Genomic DNA, 27198 nt, shown 5'->3' with positions numbered 1-27198 from the left:
AACAGGTATATGGAAACAGACGGAAAAGGGAAGATTAGTCACATGTTTTGTCAGTCCTGTTTCCTTTTAAAACAGAGAGCAAAGATTTCATTTCTACATTGTCAGCTCTTGGCTGAAATGATTATGCTGAACTGCCCATGGCTACAGTCAACATGACTATCAGTAAAGTTGATACTTGCTTCCTGCCATGGATACTTGGCAACTTTTTTCACCGAACAGAATTTGTTCATGTTCAGCCATATAAATTGTTCAGCCATATGTAAATTCACATTACAGCACAACTGGCACTATCCTGTGCTACACAGGGCTATATTTTAGAAAATCATTACATCTAAATGAGTTAAGGTGTAAAAACTTGCTCTAACCAGCAGTATTTTTGGTTTGCATTGTGCTGAATCTTAAAGCTGCTTGCCAGTTTTGTCTCCTTTGTCTCTCCTCATAAGATAGCTATGCTCAGTGTCATTATGCACAGCAGTTTATTGTGCTGTGTAATTCAGAGAGATAATAAAATAAAATAAATAGAGATAACAGAGTATTAGAGACTCAAATTCTTACTCTGTAAAACTGAAATATAACAATTGCAGAGGAAAAATATCACCAATTTTATCATTACAAAATTATGGTATTTTAAAAGATGTCCTTTCATGTTCCATGCACAAGGACTTTCTTCAGTGACCTGGCAATTACAAGCACTTGTGGCAGAGACCTGGAACCCATTTTTCATGGGAAAACTGCCTAAATTAATAAACCAGTTAAGTTTGTTTTGGTTGGGAATGAAGCGCAGGCTGTTTGTTGATCAGAAGTTGCTGAGGAAATGAATTTGTAGCCACAGATTTTCTAAAAATAGGACACTTTTTCACTGCAGAAACTCTGCACATATATAAAGAATACGTTCACACACACATATATATAAAGTATCATAGGTTTAGACACATATGATCTAAACATTGACCTTTATAAATCTCGCAGTTTGGAGTACAGGGTGGGAAGAAGGAAGAAATGCACTCCCATCTCTTAGGTGCCTCAGTCTTTCAAGAATATATGAAGACTCACTGACTTCTAACCTTAATCAAGCTCAACTTTCTAAATTATATCCTTTTGCATGTCTTTGCTGTTAAACTTAAAATACTATTACAAAGCATTCAGAATTTAAAACTATAAATTCTACATATACTGAATTATCTACAGCTGAAGTACTGACACAAAGCTAGACAACTCCCAAGATTTTTCTTTTTCAGTTTTGGACTGAAATTGAAATTCAGGAACAGCCTTCTTTTCACTATAAAAAAGAATTTGATTCAACTATGTAACTATGTACTGTTAACAGAGATATACTGTAAGAGAGTATAAACTTCCATGATCTTATTATAATTCAATTATTTCTTACTGTAGGCAAGGACAATTTCAAAACCAATTGCATGCTATTTGGCACCAAATGCATTCTACTTTAATGGCAGCTGCCAAAACAATGAACATCCTCATCCTACAAGCTCAAGTATATGCTATCCTAAGTTTATGAAAGATCACAGCCAAAAAGGACTTCAAATTAGAAAACGCAGGATCAGATGTCCTGGAAAATGCCTATTTGCCAACTGAAAACACTGACCATTTCACAGAAAAGTAGAAAGTTGGACCAGCTCTGCTAGATATAACTGGCCACAAAACTGGCTACATAACATGCCCAGGAAACAACACTGAGCCAGAACTGCCCAGAGCTGCAGAACAAGTAGCTTTCCTGGGGTGCTGCCACTGAAGTACTACTCCATGCTCCCTCTCTTTCCTACATGTTCCTATTATTTTTCTTGGCCATATAGAATCACTAGGAACCACACCAAGAAAATAAAAAGTATTATTCAAATTATTCGTCTCTCATGTATCTCATTTACGGAGGGCTTGCTTTCAAGCTTCATATTTATATGGGAAAAACCCGTCTTCTAGTATTTGCATACTCGATCTAAACAGAAGATGCCAAACAATCTGTCATTTGCTAAATGATATCAAAAAAATTGTATCAGAGATACTTTCAAGTTGTATAGTTTCACATACACATATAGGCCTAAAACACATAAGAAACCCTATTACTAAATTAATTACAGAGAAATGTTCACTTTTTTCTCTTTGATTTCCACATAAAACCAAACACTTAAGTTCCCCCTGACTTTACCTTGTTCCTTTATAAACTGCAAGAAAACTGAACACAGATGTCTAAGAGACTTTAAAAGAGAAATCAGCAGAAAGGATCAAAATGCCTGACTATATCAGTATTCCTGAATGTAATAAAATTCATTAAAACCAGTTTTATATAATGACCTGTCATTAAATACCTAAGTCATTGCAAATGGTATAGAACCCTCTTTATTCAAATTGACTGCTTGCCTGAAAAGAGCAGACATTACAACATGCACTGAAACTGATGCAGTTCTGTTTAGCAAGTTCAGAAACTTCAATAAATTTACCCTTTCAGGAAATAATATATGGGGTTATGTTAATTCATGGAATCATTTAGGTTGGAAAAGACCTTTGAGATCATTAAGTTCAACTGTTAATCCAGGACTGCCAAGTCCATCACTAAACCATCTCCCTAAGTGCCATATCTACACATTTTTCAAACACCTCCAACACCACCCTGGGCAGCCTGTTCCAACGCTTGACCACCCTTCCAGTGAAAAAGTTTTTCCAAATACCCAATCTAAACCTCCCCTGGCACAACTTGAGGTTGTCTTGTCCTGTTGCTTGTTATCTGGGAGAAGAGACCAACACCCACCTGCCTACAGCCTCCTTTCAGGCAGCTGTAGAAAGTAGTAAGATGCTTCCTGAGCCTCCTTGTTCCCCAGACTAAACACCCCCAGTTCCCTCAGCCGCTCCTCATAAGACCTGTGCTCCAGACCCTTCACCAGCTTCGTTGCCCTTCTCTGGACACGCTCCAGCACCTCAAGGTCCCTCTTGCAGTGAGGTGCCCAAAACTGAACACAGTGTTTGAGGTGCAGCCTCAACAGTGCTGAGTACAGGGGGACGGTCACTTCCCCAGCCCTGCTGGCCACACTGTTCCTCATACAAGCCAGAACGCTACTGGCCTTCTTGGCCACACTGCTGGCTCATGTTCCACCGGTTGTCAACCAGCCCCCCCCCAAGTCATTTCCCACCAGGCACTTCCCAGCCACCCTTCCCCAGCCCGTAGCGCTGCGTGGGGCTGTTGTGCCCCCAGTGCAGGACCCGGCACTTCTCCCTGTTGAACCTCCTACAACTGGCCTCGGCCATGGGCCCGGCCTGCCCAGACCCCCCTGCAGAGCCTCCTGCCCCCCAGCAGATCAACACTCCCCCCGCTTCATGTCCTCTGCAAACTGGCTGAGGGGGCACTCGATCCCCTTGTCCAGATCACTGACACAGATATTAAACAGGACTGGCCCTAATACTGAGCCCTGGGGAACACCACTTGTGACCAAGTGCCAGCTGGATATAACTCCATTTACTGCCATTCTTTCGGCTTGGCCATCCAGCCAGCTTTTTACCCTGTGAAGAGTACACCCATACAAGCCATTCCTTCATCACCCCAACTACAGGATATATAAAGATGCTATATGATCTCAAGCCTTCATGTGAACAGTGACTTGCCACTGGGGCATCACTCAGTGAGTGTATCAGTTTAACTCTTGCAGCATGCTGCTGATCATCCACAAGACATCTATTATGAGCATGCTAAGAACACAGCTAGATCATATTCAGTAAAAATGTGTTACATACATATACACACCAACACATGACAAATAGCTGAGTGAAGGACCATGGTGTAGGCTGTTTCAGGAACCAGTCCACTTTCTATAGAAATACAGAAATTGTCTATAACATGCAGACAGTTCCCCAACACTTCAGAAACAAGACTACTAGCAAAGCAGTGTTACCATTACAGCTATATACACTATACACAGTGTATAATACCCTCTTCTCATTCCACAAGAAATCCTGAATCTGCAGTTCCATACAAAGAAGTATTTAACTCTTAATATTTTAAGAATGTCTCTGGGAATAAGGAAAATGCATCCTTATAACAGATGCTTAGGTTTATTTACAGTAACAATGCAGTTCGCTATTTCAGTATGTTGTGTATTTTTGTATATTACAAATATATAAAATATATACACATTCAAGTAAAAATTAATAGAAAAAATGCCACACTCCCAGTTATGATTATGTTTTAAATAACTATGCTAAACAGACTCTACTCTGTAAGCACAACTTTTAATATTACACAGTTCCTGGAAAAATAACAAGATAAGGGGAGTTTTTACCTGATGTTTTTGTGACAACACTCCCTATTATAGGATATAATGGAGGCTAATGCTTATGAAAGCTGAAGTATTGAAGGACTGTAGTTACAATTAATATTATTATGGTGACTCTTATACAAATTTGTGTTGAAACCTGGACTTGAAAGTAACAAGGCCCAGGGTACTTTACAAAAGAAATCAAAGGCCCTGGCTCAATTTTTTATTTGGGGAAGTCGTCACACAAAATCTATAGGACTTGCTTTAGGCCACCCAAGTCATGCTTTAACAATAAAGTAAACTGCGCTCCAGGTTCCTTGTACCAGATCACTCACCTGGGCACATGGTCTAGCACAAACTCTCTATGCCAGATCAAATTCCATATTCAGTTTTCATATTTATAAAATGTTATACCAACCACATACAGTCAGGCTCATATTGGATCATGTATCAGCTCTTCACCTAACTCCGTGCCATGATAACCAAGTCTATGTGCATACCTATGGAATACCCTGGCTAATTTGATTAACAGCCTGTGTTGTCTGCATGATCCCAATCCCATTTGCAGCAGGGGTGTGTCAACAGAAAACAGAGCATGTATTTATGAACACAAAATCACAGCCTTCCCAGGAGCAGCTGCATGGGCCAAAAAAATGCACATAGATCCCTAATTTCCATGCCAACATGCTCCTGGGTACCTGGTGCCACCCAGCAGGCCACAAACACTTGGGCACGGCACACTTTACAGCCACAGACCCCTAATGCAAACACATCTCTAACCAAAACCCAGTTACCAACCATCCTTACAACTCGCCCTCACACAGCCCCTGCCAGCAGGCCCACGACACAGCACCAACCCCACCGCCATGAGGTCGCTTTCCTGCCCCTGTAGAGGGGGAGAGGGGGAAGGCTGTGCCTCCGGGACTTGGGACGAGGCCTGCCACCCCACAGCGTCCTTCCACACGGTGCTTGTGCAAGACGGCGGCGGGAGGCGACGCACCAGGCCAGGGAAGGGGCTGCGGAAGGCCTGGGGCCATTTTAGCCCGCCCCGTCGAGAAGATGGCGCCCTCCACAGCCTCCCCTCGGGGGTCGGGGTCCCACCGAGAAGATGGCGCCCTCGGGGGTGAGTGAGGCGGCGGCCGGGGGAGCGCACGGCGGGGCTGCGGCGGCAGCGAACACCGCGGGACGCGCTAGCGGCGGCCGCCCGCCGGTACCTTTCAGGGCCTGGTGCATCCCCCCGATGCCGCTGTAGAGCTCCAGCACCCGCAGCGGCGCCATTCTCCGCCAGCCGGCGCCCGGGCCGGCCCTCCCGGCAGCCTCCCCGAACACCGCCCGCCCGTTCCGCCGCTCTTTCGTTCCCACCTGCCCGCCCTCCTCCGTCCTGCTCGGGGCTGCCGGCTCCCTGCCAGCCACACCCGCTGCGCGGCCCCGGAGCAGCGGCTTAATCTGGCGTTGCTAATTGCTTGTTAAACCCCAAAGTGGGCTTGGGCCCGGAAGATGAAGCCGCCCCCTGAGGTGGCCGTGGGGCAGATGCTGGCCGGCAGCTCTACAATCTGCGCTCTCTTGGGAGCGAGGGATGAGAAGGGCCCGCTCCCTGCCATGAAGTCCCTTGGGGTCAACGTCTTCTGGTGACTGAGGGCTTCTCACGGGGGCAGCGATGAAACCCCCAGCCCCATTGCCCTGCCTCAGGCCCTGCACCACCACGGGCGGCCAGTGCCCGCGGGGAGGTGGAGGCCGTGCCTGGCAGTTGGCAGCAGGGCAGGCTGGAGGCCAAAATAATTTCAGGTGGCTTATACCTAGCCAGGACAGAAGGAGAGAAAGGGGGTGCAGGGCAGCAAAAGGGTCTTATTGCTGAGGGGGTTTGCGTGCTGGCCTGCTGTCCAGATGGGCAGCTGATGTGAATGGCCCTCGGCAGTTTGACAGGCGCAACTGTTCTGTGATTTCAGCGTGCAGTGATGCTTTTGAGAAGTCATTTCAAAGCCTGCACTGCTGGTGGAACAGGAAGGAAGGAAATAACTGATGAAACTGTGCTAATTTGCTCCAACACTATGAAATTGTCATTGCTAAATTGAAAAGGAAGAGGCAACTTAAAGACACTGTTGTCTGTGAAAGGTAATTTGTTTTTAAAACAAGTGTTAGACAGATGCATTTGTACACATACAAACATACATGTAACAACCAGAGTAAATACCTTGCACACTATTATGTGTTACCCACCACATAGAAGTAGATACTCACCTATGCCTCAGTTTGCAGATTTAGATTGTAAAGTGAAGATGAAACATTAAAAAAACCCAAACCACAAACTAACAACAAACCACACCACCACCCCTCAAAAAAAAACCACCCTGGAACATGTTTCTCTTACAATTTGAGTTAATCATATTTTTGCAGAGCCTCTTAGAAACCTGTCAAAAAGAGTGGATTTCAGGAATATTTAATTTTCCTTAGAAGCTGCCTCATATAGCCTGTCATCGTAGCTCCTACCTCTTGCCTTTCAGTGGAGGAAGAATTTTTAGCTGAAACTGGAGGGCAAAAAAGAGAGAAATCTGCTGCCTTTCAACATACTTCTCCAGAATATGGGATGTGGAAAACAGTGGAACTAGAAACGAAATTTCAAAGTAAGAATATTGGTCCTTGCCAGCTTTTTTGAAGCAGTTCTGTCATTCACCTGTGGATCTTCATCATCAGAATCAGGGGCTGGTGCTTTATTTGTCAGCCATGGGAGTAAGCAGATGACTAAAACAAGAAGTCCAAGGTCTGCTTCTAGAATTTCTGAAAGGAAGTGCAACAGCCAAGGTACCAGAGGAGAGCAGCACACATTGCAACGAGTGGTAAGGCAGGTTGCTTGCACAGATGGCTGACAGAGAACTCAGAAAGGTGAGTGAATCACATGGCATAGCAATAAGGGGAATATACCATCTGAAGAAAACAGTCATGGGACAAAGATGGCGAAGCCTCTCAAGAAGAGGGTTCAGGATGATGAAGGTGGCTACAAAAAGTAGGGTTGTTCTCAGCTAAGAAGATACATCTCAGTAGGACCCCTTCAAAATACAGATGCAAAGTGAGGGTAAAGAAAAAGGCAGCTGAAATTAGTAAAGCTGATGAATGTTTGAGCTCCTTGTATTACTATTTCAGCAACCTATACGTCACAGCAATGCTAGATACTGTGATATGTGGGAGCTGTAGGGAGCCAGGAGCAGTTCATTTATTTGGAGCTGCCCAGTACCTGGAGCAATTAAAGCTACAGAGGAGCAATATTTCCATGTATCAGACAGGGAGGCATAGCTGAGCCCTGATTTCCCCTCTCCTTTCCGTGACTCCAAGGTATTCTTGCCATTCATACATGGGAAAGGTGGAGTCCCATGGAGAAAGCAGCAGCGTAGTCTCTATACTAGTGGCAGTAGAACACTGGCTGCTCAGGGGAAATCCTCCATTCACCTCCTCCACCAGTGCAGTAAAGAGAATCTGATCAACACGCCTCCGCTCTGGCAACAAAGAAATCAATAAACTAGGTTAGGATTTTATTGGCTTCTTTTTTGCAAAGAATGGGAAACACCAAAATTTCCCTAGTGCTCATTTTTAAACAACTGCCAGAGTATCAGTTTTATAATTTTGTGTAACTGTCTACCCTAACCTGCTTCTCATTATTAATTGACAGCTGTGAAAAGGACCAAAATGAAAACAGGGAATCTGGAAACAGTTACTTTTAGTGCTATTCCCTTTATAAATGTGAAGTCAGCATAACAATAAACATACTTTTTGGATCAGGCCTTACACAGTAGTATTTAAGGTATGCTGCTTATTTCAGAGACGGGCAATGGCCGAGAAGTGCCAGGGTCCATGGCCACTCATATCTTTATGCTTACAGAAAAGCTGAATGATTGCTGAGAGAGGATTAGCCCTGTGAAAGCGATTGTCCATACCTAACTCAGAAAATCTTGCTAAGACATGCTGCCACTGCCATGGGGCAAGCTAAACAGTTGCTCACTCTTTGTCTTGTGACTCCAAAGCAGCCACATGACTGCAAAATTTCCCAACTGGATCTCTCTGACTTACTGAAATTTGGGTGTTGTGACAGCTCCTTCTTTCTCTGCACCATGCATATAGGATGGATTGGATTCCTGCAAATGTCAATGAACAGTTGATTTGATTAACAAAGGAGACTAGTAACAGAGTTGAAGTCCAGTGTCCACCTCTGGACTCTTAACATTTTTTAGGACATATGAGCTGTTTCAGTTATGGCTTAACAACATAGCTTGCTTTAAATAACAATTGATAGGCTTTTCTAAAAAGATATTGTTTATTCTAAATAAGTACAACTATATAACTATGAAAACACATTGATGAAGTAGCTATTTTCTTCACTCTATTTACAGTAAAACATATTTTAAGCAAACTGATCATTTAATGACATCTTTAAAGCTGTTGACATAAGTACGTGATAGCGTTTTCATTGAGACAGTTGCTGAAAACTCCTACCTCCTAGCAACTAGCAGCATTTCCTCAATGTAGAAGTTTCTAAAGTTTGCCCACATCTCTGATGAGTGGTATGATACAGGTAATCATGCTAGATCTGAAACTGTTGCCTTGGTAACCGATACACATATCCAGTGAAACAGCTACATGTGGTAAGAGGAACACGCAAACAAAACTCCTGCAGTATTTTCTCTTGTTCTCTCTATATTCTCTCTTAAAATGCTTTAGAATTGTTAAAAATGTTACAATTATCAATTCTCCCAAACAACATCACAGAAGCATGCGAAAACCACTGCCTTAAGATTCTGCAGTGTACTTCGCAACTGAAAGGTAAAATTACAAACTATGACTGGACCATATACTCTTGTCCTCAAAGTAAGAAGGAAATATTTTCACTGTTGTGTTTCTGTAATTCACACCAGCAACAAATGCACACAAAATATTTTAAAGGCATCTCAAGGCTTCTGCAGTCACATGTAACTCTTCTCGCTGCCCTCCCATCTGCAGCAGAGCAGACGAACATACCAGCACAGCCTCTGCCTGCACCTGGCTGTGCGCAGGAGGTTGCCAGTCTGCAGTGCATGTCACAGGGGTTTACTGATGCCACAATACCACAGCCGTATAAATTGCTTGAAGTTTCCTTTGAATGTAACCCCCTCAACATAAGGCTAGGTAATGGAAGCTAGTAGATCTGTAGCTGTGAAGTGATTATGTCCTCTTTATTAAAAAAAAAAATGGAGAAAGAGCAAGAAACACCTCTGATACACCAGACGTTTAAAAGTACATTCACAGTTATCAGCCAAAATTTCAATACAGGCAAATGCTAATGTTGACAGCTGAACAACAATGCTTCTTGTGCCCAAATGTCTGGTATAACCTACTAAATACCTAAGTGAGGTTCAGGAAGAGTATACAGACATCTCAGCTGTCTAGAATGGAAGCTCTCGTTCTGGGTCAGAAATCACTGTGGCTAGGAAAGAATGTGAGGCACTTCATACCCTTGCAATGCAATCACCAAACTGAAAAAATTCACTGAGAGTGTCTAGCATAAATTACTGTTTCCATAACCACTGGCCCAGTAGGTTACTAATGAAACTGAAAACCTTTTGCAGTTTATCAAAATCGATCTGGAATGTTTCAGGAGGGAATTTATCAGACTTGATTTCTGCTGAAGTGATGCTCGATAAAGGTAGCTGTCAGCCACAGATGTGGTATTTCTGGGAAGCCTGCTGGGCCATGCCAGTGTGGCTGATGAAGCCTACAATTTTCATTTATAATGCCACGCATCTGCAAGACTAGAAATGAAACCCTCATCAGACCAGGTTTGTTAGCCTCTCCCAATGTGTTTCTAAGAACTCTGTACAGGGGAAATTTATGTAGCTGAAATTATTTGAAACAGTCATCAGACACAAACATTTTTAACCTTTCTCTTTTCAAATTTATTAATCTCTCCATTTCAGGATTTTATTTTCTATGCAAAGTCTATGCATAGACTCTGTAGGGACAGGGAATAAGGAATAAAAAGACACTGCTTCTCTAATCTTTACTTTTCTGGTTTAAATAAATTTAAATCTAAATAAATCTGGCCTGTTTGTTTTGTTTGGCTTGCAGCAGTCGTGCTGGCTGGATGAGACACATATATTTACATAATGTTACTGACTTTCTTGTTGTACTTACACATTCCAGTGCTTGACCAAAAAAATAAAGGATAAAAAAGGCTAGTAACAAAAAACCCCAACAAAAACACCAAAGCAAAGCAACCAAAAAAACCCCACCAAAAACCAAACAAACCAAAAAATACTTATGAAACCTCCACTGGACTGAACAAAACAGACTCTGAGCTCTGTAAGGCCAGCTGCAGTCAGCCAAAAGATTGCTGCTGCAACAAATGTGTTTTCAATCAGACCCTTGAAGGGTCACAGGAAACGGGTGACAGCAGGCACGGAGCCAGGCCTTGTTAAAGGGGGGATCAGTTCAAGCTGCTTCAGCAGGATGAGGTAATGGTGTGGGAGATCCCAGCTCACAGGGGCAGGGTAAAACAGTGTGGTGCCTGCTGCTCTCTTGGGGGGGGGGGGAGGGAGAGAGAGGGAGAGAGGGGGGAGGGAGGGAGGGAGGGAGAGAGAGAGAGAGAGAGAGAGAAATGAGGAAAAGGAAAGAAAAAGAATGAGAGTGCAGATGGTGAGCCTGGATGTGTCTCTTACCTTTTTGCTTAAGGCAGGAATTTTCACCCCCGACATCCCTATGTGATTTACACAGTCTATGGTGTGCAGACTGAGAAAGACTTGTAGCTGAATGTTGGTGTTGGTTATGACTTTTGCTCACTAGGTTGTCTAGTATCACCTAAAGATTTTGTACACCGCAGACTTGTCTTTTTAAAGAGTACAGTCTCTGCTGAAACCTTGTTTTTTCATTCAGTCCCATGTGATGAGTTTAATCTTTGACTAAGACTGTAGTTGGCACAGGAAATGAGATCTCTTATGCTGGTCACCATGGTGGTAGGATTTCAGTAGTAGGGTGTTTCCTCCAGAGAAAGAAAATCTTTAACGCAGCCTCAGCAGAGCTGTAACTGTGGACTTGCTGAGCTGTCTTGAAGTGAGGTAAACCACAATTGCACACAGTAAGTACCATAAAATCTGCTAAAGAAGCTGACTACTTGGTGCCTGGGCAGCACAGAGGTCCACTCTGGCTATATTGCTGGCAGTTTGCAAATGAGTTTAAAGGTAATTTAAAGCTATTTGATACACGTTAGGAACTGTAATTACAGAAGTGATTGCACTGTAGATATTTTCTTTCTCACTTTGGATGTGTCTACAAATGTCTGTCAAGCATACCAAAACACTAAAGCTTAGCAGCTGGGACATAGCTCTTTTCTACCAGAAAGTCTCTTGGAAAATAGTCTATAGAAAAGCACAGTATTGAAGAAGTCATGAGGTCTTGTAAGGATAAACTGAAATGCAGAATAAATTGAAAAGTTATTCTGCAAAAAATCCCATCTTAAATAGGGAAGTGTCTCTTTTGGCTGCTAGGTCTTTTGGGGTCTGTTCCTTCAATTAAGTATTGCCTCAACTAAGAACAAAAAGCTTTGGGTTTTCCTAAAGTTGAAACAAAACTTTTTTTAGAAAAATGGCTATGAATTTAAAATGTTATTTTTGCTGAGACAGTCTGGAGAAAGAAGCCCCAATAAGCCAAACCTAAATGGGTCAAGAAAGCCTAAAATAGTTGTTTCTGAAGAAGAGAAATCTTGCACAAGACATATGCCAGTATGGACTGGCAGTGTCAATATTCAGCTGTAGGGAGTTGGGCTGATTTAAGACTCCAGCAAACATGTTTTACATAATTCTTAAGAGAAACACAATGGGAAATTGTTGGAATTGTCTGTCAGGAACCCTGCAATGTCAGATTAAGTCCCTGAGGATGATTTCATTCCAGTTACAGTGCCAAGTCAGATGTAGCACTCATCTCCTATGGTATAGGGCACAGTTGTTCCAAAACTAAAATAATTGAACTCAAGTAATTAATTAACCTATACTGTGCATAATTCTCATTACTAGTCCAGACATCATGTATATTGTAGTACAATAGTATTATGTCCTTCATCTGCAGGATGTAGCTCAACTTGATACCACAGAAGCTGATTATTTTCAGAATACAATTGTAGGACGGTGGCATTGCCGTATTCAGGGTAAACCACGCTTCTGTCTGTGAAAGAATCAACATCTGACCTGCATGTTTTTTCATCCTGGTGTGTTTCAGACTTACACAGTAGGCTTGGTAACTTCCATGTCATGGAGTTTATGGGAAATGCCCAATCCCTATCAAATAAACAGCCACAAACATTGGCAAAAGTCTAAGAGTCAGCAAAACAAAAGCATCTACAAAGCTCCTAAATAGCTGCTAGGTCCTTCCTCCTGTCATCCTGCAAAAGCTTTCACATCCAATGGCCATATGTAAGACCAAATTCTTAGGGAAAATTTCAGGTAGACAGTGAATTTGTCTTTGTAATGGGAAGCATGGCACCTTTCCACCTGAAAAAAAGTATGGATGCCTCCACTCTTCCAGGTATTTGCTCTCTTCCTTCTCCAGCCATATGCACCATCTGCTGTACACATATTTAATACACTTTCCACTCCGTTCCTTGTAGCCCACAATATTTTATGCGTACTATTAGCTCAAATTTGGATCATCTTCCCTCCTTAATCCCAACTGGACAAAGTACATTTATGCTTGAAAAATAGGCATAGAGCTGGCATGTAAAAATAGCTCATCTTAGAAACTCAGTGTTCTCACCTTTGGGGTGTGTGCGCCGCTGCCCCTTCCTTTGCAAGGAGCCAACTAACCCCAGAATGGCTAACACAATGTACGCTCAGTTTATGAGTCTCATTGGAACCCAGGATTTGGCACAAGAACTTGGACTGAGGAATCCACTAAAAAACTTGGCCCTCAAGGAGCTGGTAGTTCTGCTTGGCCTGAGCATCTCAAAGGAAGAAGGGAACAATTGCTGCACGCAATTAACGATTCCATTGCTGTGTCCTGCCTCTTCCTCAGAACGAACATCATCATTTCCTGGTATATCATGGCAAGGAAACATTATGCTATTTATGCTTTGTGTAAGTAATGGAACTGGGGAAGAGAGAAGAATGAAATCACTCCTCAGTTTTAATTGTTTTTTGGCTAGAGGAGCTCTTTAAGCAGTTTGCTTTGAAAAAAGCTTGGCCAAAAAGAAGTAGTAAATGTCTAACTCACAGGGTTCATTAATGACGTACTAGAATCGCTTCTTTTAGCTTTTTCCAAAAGAGAGAATGGATGGATGGATGAATCATCTTTGAAAAGGTTTGCAATCTCAAAATTTAAAACAGCAATCCCAGACAAATTAATATTATGGCTTCCCATTGTAATGTGACAAATGAATGTTCATCCATGCTGTTGGCTTCTGCCTGTGCCAACAGCTTACTGCAGGAATAGCAACTGAGCACTGAGCAAGGTCGAAATAGCGAAGTCAGCAATGTGGCAAAGGACAGAAAGAAGCCCCACACATTACACAACATTTTACATAGATCCTACTGAAAGCTTAAGCCGACTATAAATCAAAATCCTTTATCTGATATTTAAGTTAAACGGTCTTTATAAAGTGCCTATCATGATGCTTGAACATTGGTCTTTGGCAAAATACAAATTTTATGAAACAAGGACAGTGGAGAGCTAAAATTTCAGAATATCTATTTTTGGGCACCCAAATCAAGACTAAGTGACTTTGTGTATTCTGGAAATTAGTTCTGCTTAAAGATTTTCAGACTGAGCATTGGGCCTCAAACCATGCCAAACCTCATGTCAGTTTGTAAAACCTTGTCCTTATGTCCCAGTCATTGCTAAACATATGCTGACATTCAGCAGTCAGTGCTATTGGTATTAAGCGAAGTGGGAGAGATGAAGTGTACAGTTTGTCATCCTTTTTTTTTTTGTTTCTGTTTAAGGGATGGATTAAATAAATTGCTATACCTATAATAGAGCTGAAAAACTTCTTTCTTTTTCCTGTGTTGCAAGAACTGTGCATCGTGATTGAGACACCCATGGGACTTGGGGCAGAGGGCTGTACTGGCTTTGGAAATGAGTACCTGCTTTGGTACAGAAACATCCTAATTTGATACAGAAAATGTCCTATTCTGGAAATTAGAAACCATAGTAGAGGGGAACTTTATGCACGACAGTAATAATTTTTGGAAATGTAAGTCATGCAACTGGGCGGCATGAGTCACGCTCAAAACACTTCCCTAGTGATGAAACCCCTGCCAGTTTATATAGTTCATTTTACATTAAAATTTAATATTGACGAGAGACTTGGTTACTTTTGAGTATAGAGCCTAGTCATTTCCTTGAAAAAATCAGCAGCTAGTCACAGCAGTTTGATAGGCATTGCAACACTAGCAATGACAGTAGGCAACATCATTTTAAAAATAAATTTCATAGAAGAATTTGCCAATTTCTTTAAGAGCATAATTAGTCATGGAAGTTACTCACAAGGGGAGACTTCAGTGCATGGACATTGATGTTGTGCAGCCCCGTGGTATTCAAAAACCCAAATCAGCTTCTCCCAGGCAGCGTGCAGGGAGACATATTCTCTGGGTTCAGGAAAATCAGTTCTTCCCTGGATGCGCTGGCCTTTCTTGGAAACTGGGGGACACTTTAGCCTCACTACACTTAGCTCCCAGCTAAAGGGAGGGACTGGCCCCAGCTGAAGATTTACAGCCAGAATCTGCTTTTTGGAAACAAACCTGTTTTCAAAACCATAGTAATCTTAGCCTTTTCAGACCACGGCTGAAAGGAGGAAGTGTTCTTTCAGACTAACAGCACTCACTCAAGCGATGGACCACAGCTCTTGCTGTGGCTGAGCATTATGGAGAGTCCCTATTCAGTTGTCTGTAGGACGTTAAGAGTCTTTAATATCTTCATGTTAAAGCGGGTCCCTTTTGCCTGGAGTTTGTTCAATATTCATGGAGCAGGGGAAGTGTGAAGGAATGTCTTTATGGTCCCATGCGTGCCAGGGCTTAAGGTTGCTGTATGGTAGTGACAGACAACAAAAGTGATGGCATTTGCATAGCAGGATGTTTTTCCTGGGTATTTAATATTTATGGGTCATTTTAGACCTCCTGGAAACAGAAACTTTACTAAAACTGCATAAATCTGATTAAAGAAAGCATTCACATCTGTTTAGTCAAGGTCTATAATAACTGGAAAGCACATTCAATATTTGGACTAAATTTCCCTCATTTCTTACTGCTTAAATGAAATGGCAAATAAAAAAAAAAAAAAAAGGAAAAGGGGAATGCCAGTCTTCTCAGTGATGTTTTCAGACCAACAGATATTTTTGCAAAAAGATCAGAGAAATTCTTACTATTATGAAGACTTTTTTTAGTGCAACAAATTTCTAGTATAAAGCTATTCAGGCATCTGTACCCCTCTCCCAAAGGACACAGATTTTCCCTTTAATGAAAGTTACACAACAATCCAATATTTTTTGCTACACTTCTAGGGCTTAATTCTGTATTTCATTCTTGGCAGTGAATCAATACATCAATTATCTGGAAAAAAGCCAAAAAAATGCCAAAATAGATTTTACAGTGTGGACTGAAAGGCTATTGATAAAAATACCTACTTTGTTCTTTACGAGTGCCATTGGCTTACGTCTGATCTACCTCTGTAGAGACAAGTGACATTACAAACTGACCGGGCAGCTACCTGACTGCATGCTGGAATTGCAAATGAAGGCGTGACAACAAACAACACAGGCAACAACTAACAGTTTATGAAAACGTGGTGTTTAGTGATGCTATTAGCTGTCTGTTCTTCTTGTAAGAAGTGGTCAAGATCCTGACCAACCATAGTCTCTGAGAGTCCCTTAGCACTTTCCTTAAAATTAGACTGATTACTGTGGTTTCATTTCCATTCAGAGAAGTACACTCTCCGTGACTTTTATGGCTACACTAAGGTGGACTCTTTCCTGAGAAGCACTGTGGAAATCTTTTTGCATTTCAAGAGACCAGTTTGGTCAGACCTTTGGGGTTTGGGATGCAAATGTGCTTTAAATTTATTACAGCCTTATAAAAAACTTAAGAGCTTCCTCTATGAATTCGCATATGTGTCAACCAGCAAAAGGCACTTAAAGGTTTATTGTAGTCCCGACAGCATCTGAACATTTCTAGGAAAATTTCACAGTGAGAAACGGCAATGAGGCAGGTGGCCAAGAATACATATGGCAGCGGTGACATAAACATATGGAAATAACACTTGAAACATGGGGGGTGGTCATATTTATTTACTAAAACAAACACTTCCTTGGATTTTAGGGGCAAAGCAGTGTCTGAACAAAGGATGACTGTTGCATGTGTGTGCCTGTAAAGGTTTTGTGCACTGTAAGTAAGCTGTGCTCTGTTAGGAAAAACAGATTGGGCACAATGCAGCTTCAAGAAACCAGCAATCTGCTAAAGCATCTTTAATCTGTGAGGCTGTTGGTTATGGGCTGGTTTACTTTTTTGCCTGCTCATAGAAGTAGTGTGTACTTTTGTGCCAGGGCTCACAAAGGCTTACAGCTCAAACTTGATGGCTTAAATAAAGAGCCCTCAGAGGGCTGGACAGCACAACAGCATCCAGGCTGGGCTGCGGTACCCTTGGCCTCAGGAATGCCATGTGACCTCTGCCTGTTATTCAGTAGGTGAATGAAATGAGCTGTAGCCCAGGACTTACGCTGCAAGCACTTCAGTGGCTCAACCTTGTCAGCTTCATGTGGTTGCCTAAGCTTCAGTGAATAGAGGTAATTAAAACCTCAAGAACATACATTTACATCCACAAACTGCACTCCTGTAGTTCTGGTTGTAATCAGAATGGAACTGAAGCACATTTTCCTTAAAAAAAAAAAAAAAATCCTTAATGAATTATATGGGCTTCAATTCTGCCTTGTAAGGTACAATACCTGAAGTACAATAGCTGATTTTACTGGGAATTGGGGGGTGAAGAGTACCTTTCCCTCTGCCCACTGTTTGTGTTCACATTTATCAGGAATTCCACTGAAGGTATTTACTTCTGCAGGACTGCAAGTTACAAATTAAAAACCAATGGTGGTTTTGCATCCCATAAGTGCTGAAATAATACATTAGATACTACCTCTATGTTGCATCTGCCACTTCCCATAGCAAAGAAGAAAAAGGTGTCCCCTACCTGATGTGTCAGTGGAGGGTTAGAGAATATGAGTTGTGCTTTGGCCACTCAAATTTAAAATTATCTAAACAACAGGGATTCTGTCATCTCCCGTTAACACCTTCTGCATTCATACTGAAAACAATCTGCTGCTACTTGGTCAGAGTCTTTCTGTGTTACATTTTACACCACTGCTGTTGCCTTGTACCATCTACATTATTCTTCTCTACTGCTGGTAGCCTCATTTTCATAATAAAATTGCTCTTGAAACACTGGGATTCTTGTCTGGCCTTCGGTGCTACACACATAGGATATTTGTGGGTCATGTCTAATGAATAATTATCATGTTGCTATTTAGATGCTTTCTTGAGACTCTGCTCACATGCCTACTGAAATTGATAGCAAAAGTCTGCTGGGTACAACAGCTCAGAAACAAACCTATTTTAAAATCAAGCCTGCCACTATCCCAGTTACCGGAAGGATCACATCCAAGAGCAAGAACCCGATCGCAGCTTTTTCAGTAATATACCATCCGCGCTAAAATAGTTACCGCTGGGATCATTATGATAATGGCAGAATTAAGCCTTACTAGCGTAACTGCTCGCTCAGCTACAGGGAAAACGCATGTAACCGGTCGATGCTGCGTCTTCAGCACCGACGCAGGAGCCGAGATGGCTCTCAGGGGAGGCGGCCGGAGAAGACACGGATGTCTTACTCTCCTGCCCAGCTATTCCGGGCGTTTGGCAGCCCCGTGCGCACAGCGAGGGTCACCCTTCCCGGCCTCGCTCTCTTTCGTCCCGCGGCGCAACACGGACTCCGCCGCCGCCGCCGCCGCCGCGTTCCCGGACGGGGCAGCCGAGGCACGGAGCGCTCGGCCCCGCTAGCCGCTGCCGTCACCCCCGCCGCGCCGCCTCCTGCGGGCCGCCGCCCCGCCGCGCCCTGCCCCTTCCCCGCCTCGGCGGCTGCCCGCCACATCCCGGGGGGAGAGCTGCGGCCCGCGGGGCTCAGCCGCACCGCCCCCGGGCCGCCCTCCCCTCTCCCCTCTCCCCTCTTCCCTTCCCTTCCCTCTCCTCTCCTCTCCCCGCCGCCTTTGTGTCCGCCGGCCCCCGCGCCCCCCCCGGCGCCCCCTCCCCGCGGGGCGAGGCGCGGCGGCGGGCGGGGCGGGGCGGGGCGGCGCGGCGATTGGCGGCGGGTGGGGCGCGGCGGGGCGGGGCGCGGCAGGCGGCGGGGCGGGCCCGGCCCGGCGGCGGGCGGCGGCGCCCCATAAGAAGGGGCCCGGGCCGGGGCCGCCGCCCTTCTTCGCCCGCTGCTCCGAGCCGCCCCGCTCCGCTCCCGGATTACAAAGCCCGCGCCGCCGCCATGAGCATCAGCACCAAGAACTCCTCGTACCGCCGCATGTTCGGCGGGGGCAGCCGCCCCAGCACCGGCACCCGCTACATCACCTCCAGCACCCGCTACTCGCTGGGCAGCGCCCTGCGGCCCAGCACCGCCCGCTACGTGTCCGCCTCGCCCGGCGGCATGTATGCCACCAAGGCGACGTCGGTGCGGCTGCGGAGCAGCATGCCGCCCATGCGGCTGCACGACTCCGTGGACTTCTCCCTGGCCGACGCCATCAACACGGAGTTCAAGGCGAACCGCACCAACGAGAAGGTGGAGCTGCAAGAGCTCAACGACCGCTTCGCCAACTACATCGACAAGGTGCGCTTCCTGGAGCAGCAGAACAAGATCCTGCTGGCCGAGCTGGAGCAGCTCAAGGGCAAGGGCACGTCCCGCCTGGGCGACCTCTACGAGGAGGAGATGCGGGAGCTGCGCCGGCAGGTGGACCAGCTCACCAACGACAAGGCACGCGTGGAAGTGGAGCGGGACAACCTCGCCGACGACATCATGCGGCTGAGGGAGAAGTGAGTGTGCGAGGGGAGGGCGGGGGCGGGCTGCCGGCGACCCCCCCACACACACACACGCCCACCCAAGCGCCCCGGGCCGGGCTGGGGGCGGCGGGAGGCTCGGGGGACCCCCCGCTGCCGCCTCACCGCGGTCTCGCCCCTTCCAGGTTGCAGGAGGAGATGCTTCAGAGGGAGGAGGCCGAGAACACCCTGCAGTCCTTCAGACAGGTTTGCGGGGGCTGGAGGGAGCGAGCTGGGGGGGCTGAGGGTGGTGGTGCCCGGGACGGGGGGCGGGACTGCGGGAGTTTGCCTTTCTCTCACAAAGGAATTCCATCGGCTCTCCCGCGACCCTCCCTTATTTTCTTGAGGGGGGGATGCTGCGGTCTGAGGGGCGGGGAGGGAAACTATTGTCTTGCTTTATCCGAGTCTCGCCTGTTTTACAAAAAGCGCCCCGACGTGGAATCGCTTCCCGATCCAATAAAAGCGAAAGGGGGGCCATCTGCTCGCTTGGCTGAAGGGTATTAATGGTTTCTATGGGATTCACCGTGGAATGCAGATACAGGCATTATGGCAAGTGTGGTGGCAGCAGATTGAAATAATAGATCCCTTTGTGTCGGAAGGGAGGGCGCAGTGGGCTGCATTCTTACCAAATGTGTAATGGTGCGAGCATACTTCCAGCAAAAAGTGTCTACCGTGTGTATGGTCCAGGTTTTTTATACAAAACAGAGCTCCTTTTTAATGAATTGCTTCGGTCAGCGCATTATTGGACACAACCTTGAAATTTAGAACTTTTTATATGGGTGGTGTCTGCTGACAAGGCAGTTTGCTCCTTGGAGCGAGGTCACATCTGTCAGGCCTGTCTCAGGGGGTCTGTTACCAACACTGAACTTAATGAACTGTAAACGAAGATGGTAAGGTAGGAAGCAAGTTGCCGTAGAGTTTAGTCTCTGTAGGATGTTACTATGTTACTCCAATAAACCAAAAGCTACATGGCAGACAGTGTTCAGAAAGTGTTAAGCTCAGGTTTTCACTTGCGCAAAATCAGCTTTCCACTTGGATTAAGCCTTGTTTGCATTAGGAGATAATTTAGGAATGTGCCTTCTCAAAACAAGGTCTCTTCCCTAAACTGCTGGTGTGGAAAGGCATTGCTAGCATTCCTCCTGGCTAGATGTGACTCCCGTATCTCCAGACAATGGGGCACAGGCTGACTTCATCCCAGGGCTCTTCACAGATGTTAGTAGATGTCACCATTCAGGAAATTGTCACTTGATTGTCAGTGTTTCCCTGGGTAAGGCTTTTGACTACAATATATTTATAGTTTGAAGGAGTGCAGGTGTCTTCACGAGATAATGTGTGGAGACAGATACACTCACTCCCATTTGGAGTCTGGGAATTCAGTCTCCCCTAGCATTCTGGGGACAGAAGTTTGAAACGGAACAGTCTGAGATATGCTGCCTTAACTTCAGCTTCTACTTTTTGAGTGCTAAGCCAATTTAACATTGTGTTAAGTTCCATGCAGAAGCGGTTAACTTAAGTTTTAGAGAACCTAATCTAGTCTGAATCACTGCTGAATTCAGCTGAAGTATCCTTTGACTAAGGCTGGCTTTTGTACTTAGTTGGTATACTTCAAGGCAGGTATACCTCTATTTCAAACCAAATAAACTTTGTGAAGACTCTAGGCTTTTAAGTGAACTTGGCATTCTGCATATCCCACGTTCATTATCCAGCTCTTCCCAGCCCTATGGAAAGGGGTCGTTCAGGATCTCTGCCTCTAGCAGATTCTATGTGTGCATTACAGTCAGAACTGGATGCATGTAACCTCCTAAGGTGTAGCTTATGCATAAGAATTGCAAATCATTGTCAGTGGAAATGCTACACTAAATCCACTCATGCCAGAACTGGTACATGCTAGCATGTCTGATTTGAACAACAGTAATATCTAATTTTTCCTCTCTGGTGAAAGAGTAGGCTTAATGTGCAGGTTTCCAAAACTAAATCTGTTTCAGTGTGAGTGGTGTTCTTCTGTAAGTGAAATTAGGTTCATAGAACACTGAAGTTGAAACATCCTGTTGAGCTTTCCGTTGTAACAAAAAAAAAAAAAAGCACAGCTTTTTATTAAACTGTTACATTCTTGCACTGGGAAGTTGCATGCGTGGGTTTGAAATGCTTCAGCAGATACTTCACTGTTGCGATGTAGTATCAAATTTACTTTTTACTTGGAGTGGTTGTATACTTCAAATATTTGTTCACTTTTAAAATACTGAACTTAAACTTATTTCCAACTCATATGTACTAAATTTTAATTCTTTTCCTGAACAAAGATGTGGTTTTACTCATATGCTGGGGGGCGTACTACATAAAATAAACCTGAAGGTTCAGTGAGTTCTTTTCTGTGGGACAAAACAAGCACCACAATTAGTGAGAAAGTTATTATTGCAGCTTTGCCAGCTACTCTGGCAGCAAGGAGTAGGTCCTGAACCCATGCCAAGACTTAACAGGTCTGCTCCTGGCTAGCATGAGGTTTGTCTGAAGTAAACATGGATGCCCGACCCTGCAAACTACGTGACTGGCATTGAAGCATCCCCTGGGATAAAATCAATGCGTAGTCCAGTTGCTTGTATGTATGCTGAATGCTTTGTTTGCTCAGGTTACAGGTAGCTTATGCATTTATGTAGTTCTCCATCCATCTAGGAAATACAGATACACTGATTCTTCACTCCCTATATTTAATGATAACATGTGTAGTAAAATACATAATGTATATACTAATGTGCCTTCAATTTAAGATGCTCCTAAAAATCCTGTAGTTGTTAATTTGTCTGAAAATATGTCCTCAGGGTGCGGTTTTTTGTAAAATCCATTGGAAACTCTCTGGATGTCTAATTGTGTAAACACATTGGGTCATAGCCATGTAATTTCCTACCAGAATGATCTTCAGGTTTGTTTTTTGGGGGAGGAAAGTAAATGAATTAAGGAATTTTTCCCCTGAATTGAAAAACAGAGCCCATGTGAACTGTGTGGGTGTAAAAGTGGAATTGACAGGGAAGTTATGGGGTGTTCTGCTGGATAAAGACAACAAAAGAATTCTGCTGGAGCAAGAACCTTACCCCAGAGTAGGAGTGATCAAAGGAATGGTTTTCTAGGAGTCTAAAGAAAACACTTCTTACTTCAAAGGTGCCATAATAGCGAGAACTGCTGATTAGGAATGCTTATACTTTGGGCAATCCAAAATAGCTTTAGAGTAAGCTGTGAAAACCTGATACATTAATACTGTGTGAACATGAGCACGCAGCTGCGCATGTAACTAGTATGAAAAGAACAATCACCCCCTTTTCAAACTCTTGCACATTTATAATATAAGAAGTTACCAATCAATGTTGAGTCTTAAGTCAGGTTTTCGAGCTAATTCAAGCTGCTTTCATGTAACATTCATGGCATATCTTCTGTTATGCCTTAAATGAATTTTTGCTGTTGATTAAGACTATCTCTGTCCAGCAAAAGGTGGAGTCTTTGCCAGCTACTGTGAGGGTGTAGGCAATGACGACTAACTCTGTGTTTATGCTCATACTTTCTTTTTCTCAAGGGAGGTCTGTTGAACCATTTGGAGTAGTAAATGCTTGCAGTTACTATACGTACCTCACTAGCTGTGCAAGTATGCTTTCAAGCTGTGGTCTGTGGACCCAAAGGGCTCTGTGGTTGATCACCAAGGAGACTGTAAGAAATAAACAAGAAATGAAGCCCACTGATAGGCACGTAGGCACATGGGTTGCATTTCTAAGCGCCACTGGAAAAAATGGAAGTTTGCAAATTCCAAGACTAACACTTTTTCAGTGCTGTCAAGCTAGAAGAGCTTATCGCTGGCTTCTGACCAATGTACCTGCTTCATCTTCAAGCAGGATTTACACCCACCATGATTGGTATGCTCTTGATCATGCTCAGCAATATGCTGGCAAAGATGAAGTAATCTACATATGCTGTATAGTTCCCAAAATGACAGTAAAGGTGGTCTCTGAGGCTAGGGTAGGAGGTGGCAAAGAGAGGGGTTTTGCAGCTCTTGCTTTTGTATTGTTTTGCCAAAAAGCTCAGACATAGCATCAGTCTGTAGGGTACTGAACTTGCTGTAGAAGACTTCCCTCCCTCAGTTTTGGAAGATTGTTCATCATTCTTCTCTCTGGTCAGGATGTTGACAATGCCTCCCTGGCACGTCTCGATCTTGAGCGCAAAGTCGAGTCCCTGCAAGAAGAGATTGTCTTCTTGAAGAAGCTTCATGATGAGGTAAGATGAACAATGGGGTCCGTGATTAGATACGGACAGTCTAGTAAGCAAGCTCTTCACCGGTTCTGGCTGAGTCCCCACCTGCATGTGTCCTGTATGTTGTCATGTAATAACATTGAGCATCTGCTTCTCAGGAAATCCGAGAACTGCAGGCCCAGCTCCAGGAACAGCACATCCAAATTGATATGGATGTTTCTAAGCCTGATCTTACTGCTGCGCTGCGTGACGTTCGTCAACAGTATGAAAGCGTTGCTGCTAAGAATCTTCAGGAAGCTGAAGAGTGGTACAAGTCCAAAGTAAGTAAAATCTCTCCAGGTGCGTCAGGCACTGGAGCTAACTGTACATAAAGGGTTTGCTGTAGCACCCTGTGTTCCCTTTGTGTCTGTATGGGGCATGACCACAGCCATGGCACAGGGTTGTCTTTAAACTCCTAGTCTGGGAAAAGTACAGCTGAAAACATTATTTTGTGCCACAAGTACAGCAGCAAAGTAGTGGGTTCATAGTTGGAGTCTTTCCTGTGCTAACATCTTGGAAGGAGATGTTATATGGAATACTGGAGAAAGGAGTGAATGAATGGGCAAAAAAACGATGAAAAGATGAGAAATGTGGAGGGTAGGAATGGGTGGGGAGGCGAATATGAAAGATTTAACTATGAATTCCACTTTAACAATTAGAAAGGCATTTGAAGAGTCATGCTACTATTTAAATGTTCCAGGTGTTAATGTAATGGCTTCAATTGCCCTCAAATGCTGTGTCAAAAAAAAAAATACTTGTTACACTGTTTCTGTTAAATCATTACACTAACCAAACTGGGGGTTTCTACAGTTCGCAGATCTCTCTGAAGCTGCTAATAGGAACAACGATGCCCTGCGCCAGGCCAAACAAGAAGCTAATGAATACCGCAGACAGATTCAGTCTCTCACCTGCGAAGTTGATGCCCTTAAGGGAAGCGTAAGTAGAAGACAGCAGGTGTTGGGACATTCTTCCCTGTGCAGCTCTAAACGCTGCACTGCAGTTTAATGGCTGATACAGATGTGAGCGCAGCTGATCTGCCGCACAATACAGCAGCGTATTAGTACTCCTTGAAAAGGATGCTATAGGCACGATTTGTCTGCATGCACTACAGTGGACTGCTTAGATTGACATGCTGAACTAGTCTTGCTTAAGGTATAAACAATGAGTTCATTCTCTTGCTGTGATACTGTTTTATATAACATTTTCTGAAAGTGTTTACGGCTTGCCTGTCAGGTGCAGCTGAAGTTATAAAAAAAAAAAAAAGCTGGAGCAACAGTGGAAATAAGGTGCAAACAGCAAATCTTGCTGTTGCTAGAATCTCACTGCCTTAAAGGCTGGCTTGAAATGGATTTTAGTGTGTAGCATACCTGCAGATCCCCTCACTGAGGAGTGCCTGCATGCTGACTGGTAGTGCACGGCTTGGGGCTTACTATAACGGATTGCTTTGCCCCCTGGTAGCAAATACATGGCACACCTCCAATCAAGTAGCAGAATAACTCACCTTGACTTTGCAAGGGAAGATAGCGATGACTATTTTGGGATGTGTCTGGGTGTTTTCAAAGGATGCTAGCCATAACTCCCCTTCTAAAAATCTTTAAGGGTCTTGAGGGGTGGGGAAGAGTGGCTGAACTGCAGCAGTGCCTGACTTCATTATTCTCTTCCAGAATGAATCCCTGGAGCGCCAAATGCGTGAAATGGAGGAGAATTTTGCTGTTGAAGCTGCTAACTACCAAGACACTATTGGCCGTCTGCAGGATGAGATTCAGAACATGAAGGAAGAAATGGCTCGCCACCTCCGCGAGTACCAGGACCTGCTGAATGTCAAGATGGCTCTTGATATTGAGATTGCCACCTACAGAAAACTGCTGGAGGGTGAAGAGAGCAGGTAAAAATCTCATGCGGACACTTTTCTAAACAGCAGTCACTCAAAGACACTGTATACCCATGTCTGACTTTATCCATTTCTTTTTTTCCTTCAGGATTAACATGCCTATTCCAACCTTTGCTTCTTTGAACCTGAGAGGTAAGCTATTTCTGCTTCTTCCGTTTAGACGGCCATTCTGTCACTAGCAAAAAGGTCCTTGATAGATAGTTCCTTTTACTTTAGTGGTTGAACTATAAATGCAGTCGTGTGTGAATGTTTTTCTTAAATATAACTACAATATTTACAATTACTTAACCTTGGATGGGGAGAGAGCTACTTTGTTCCTGGGTGTGGATGTTTTTAAAATCGGTACATGGTGAGTGATTAGTTTAGATGCCTGCTGAAGGTGCTTTAAGGGGGACAGGAAGAAAAAAGATTCACTTAGGATTCAGAGCAGAAGACTTCTTCATATACTAAATTGGGATTCTGAAAGTAGATCTAAAGTCTGTTACACTTCATTGCTTTGAGGAAACACTTCATCTAGACTGTTGGTAATAATACATTTTCTTCTGCAGAAACCAACATTGAGTCTCAGCCAATGGTTGACACCCACTCAAAGAGAACACTTCTAATTAAGACTGTCGAAACTAGAGATGGACAGGTTGGTGGTAACTTTTGATTTTATTTCTATCACAGCTGGTTACCTTAAAATACTCCTACGTTTGTCTGCTGGTTAGTGCAGCCTGTATGTGGTAGTAAGGATTGAGTAGAACAGTACCTGGCAGTCCAAGCAGTGTGGCTGAGCATACAGATGTAGCAAATGGGCTTCTGTAGAAATGATCACAAAATTCGTCTGATAGTAAATCCTGAAGTGGCTGACAGTTACCTGTGAGTATTTAAGTTCAGCTGAGTTAGCAAGTTCTCAAAAGATTTCTCACACCACCTGAGGAAAATGTGGCAGTAAGCAGAGGTACTTGTTTGGGACAAGGTACTGTTTTTGGACTAAGTCAATAAAGGCTTAAATGCTTTCTGCGTGCTATTTACCAACTAGAGCCTCACATAAGTGAGAGTTTGGTACCCCTTTGTTCTCAGTTCTGTGGTACTGGATGTTCCAAACAATCTTCCTATGAAAATTTAATGCAAGGGTCTCTGTTTTTCAACAGGTTATTAATGAAACTTCCCAGCATCATGATGACTTGGAGTAAAGCTGAAGTGGAGATGCATACTTACTAATGCAGGAGAAATTCTTACCAGCAAGAGTTAAAAAGTCCATGTCTTAAAGGAAGAAACAGCTTTCAAGTGCCTTTCTGCAGTTTTTCCATGAGCGCAAGATTATTATGCTAGGAAATAGGTCTTAGATCTTGCAAACTGACTCTCCCTGAAGGATTAGAGTTTACAATGGAGTCTAGTTTACAAATAGCAATATCTTGTGCTGCAATACTGTTTTTAAGTATCCGAATCCAATAAAACTGCTTTTTCCAGCACAGTATGAGCAACCTGTCGCTACTTCAATAAACCTTTGGAAAATGGCTCTTGATGTGTTCTAATTTGTTAACTTCATGACTTTCTGGAAAGCCATAACACTGTAATGCTGGAATTACTATACGGTTGACATCTCTAGTACTGGTTGTGTGGAATGCTGTTTTTTCAGTTTAACTAGATAAACTTACTCATTTACTGCTTAGGTTTTGGAACAAACTAAAATGGACTATAACTGGCAGATGCATAATGT

The 27198-nt window shown here is 43.8% G+C and overlaps 2 protein-coding genes across 5 annotated transcripts in view; one reads left to right on the top strand and one right to left on the bottom strand.

The window, feature by feature from the left end:
- The window catches only part of TRDMT1 (tRNA aspartic acid methyltransferase 1), a 29642-nt gene extending 23931 nt beyond the window's left edge, over positions 1-5711 (bottom strand). The window contains exon 1 of one of the 4 annotated variants that reach the window (XM_037387158.1): positions 5625-5711. Coding sequence is in view for 1 of the 4 variants with exons in the window: in XM_037387153.1 (XP_037243050.1) it covers positions 5477-5540 (64 nt within the window). In the remaining 3 variants the exon portion in view is untranslated. The other 3 variants (XM_037387153.1, XM_037387155.1, XM_037387157.1) reach the window with 3 other exon arrangements.
- Positions 5712-18703: 12992 nt separating this feature from the next.
- On the top strand, positions 18704-26997 carry VIM (vimentin). The gene is made up of 9 exons (XM_037383983.1): positions 18704-19330; positions 19480-19540; positions 23492-23587; positions 23722-23883; positions 24413-24538; positions 25267-25487; positions 25582-25625; positions 26042-26127; positions 26630-26997. The coding sequence occupies exons 1-9, from the start codon at positions 18789-18791 to the stop codon at positions 26669-26671; spliced, it is 1380 nt and encodes a 459-aa protein (XP_037239880.1). The 5' UTR covers positions 18704-18788; the 3' UTR covers positions 26672-26997.
- The last annotated feature ends 201 nt before the right edge of the window (positions 26998-27198 follow it).

Source organism: Falco rusticolus, chromosome 4, assembly GCF_015220075.1.
Source record: "Falco rusticolus isolate bFalRus1 chromosome 4, bFalRus1.pri, whole genome shotgun sequence".
NCBI lineage: Eukaryota > Metazoa > Chordata > Aves > Falconiformes > Falconidae > Falco > Falco rusticolus.
This window is presented reverse-complemented; position numbering and strand designations above follow the sequence as displayed.

Coding starts and splice junctions, on each gene's coding strand:
- VIM (XM_037383983.1), top strand. CDS start 18,789: ATGAGCATCAGCACCAAGAACTCCTCGTACCGCCGCATGTTCGGCGGG. Junction 23,588..23,721: donor TGAAGAAGCTTCATGATGAG/GTAAGATGAACA, acceptor TCTGCTTCTCAG/GAAATCCGAGAACTGCAGGC. Junction 23,884..24,412: donor AAGAGTGGTACAAGTCCAAA/GTAAGTAAAATC, acceptor GGGTTTCTACAG/TTCGCAGATCTCTCTGAAGC.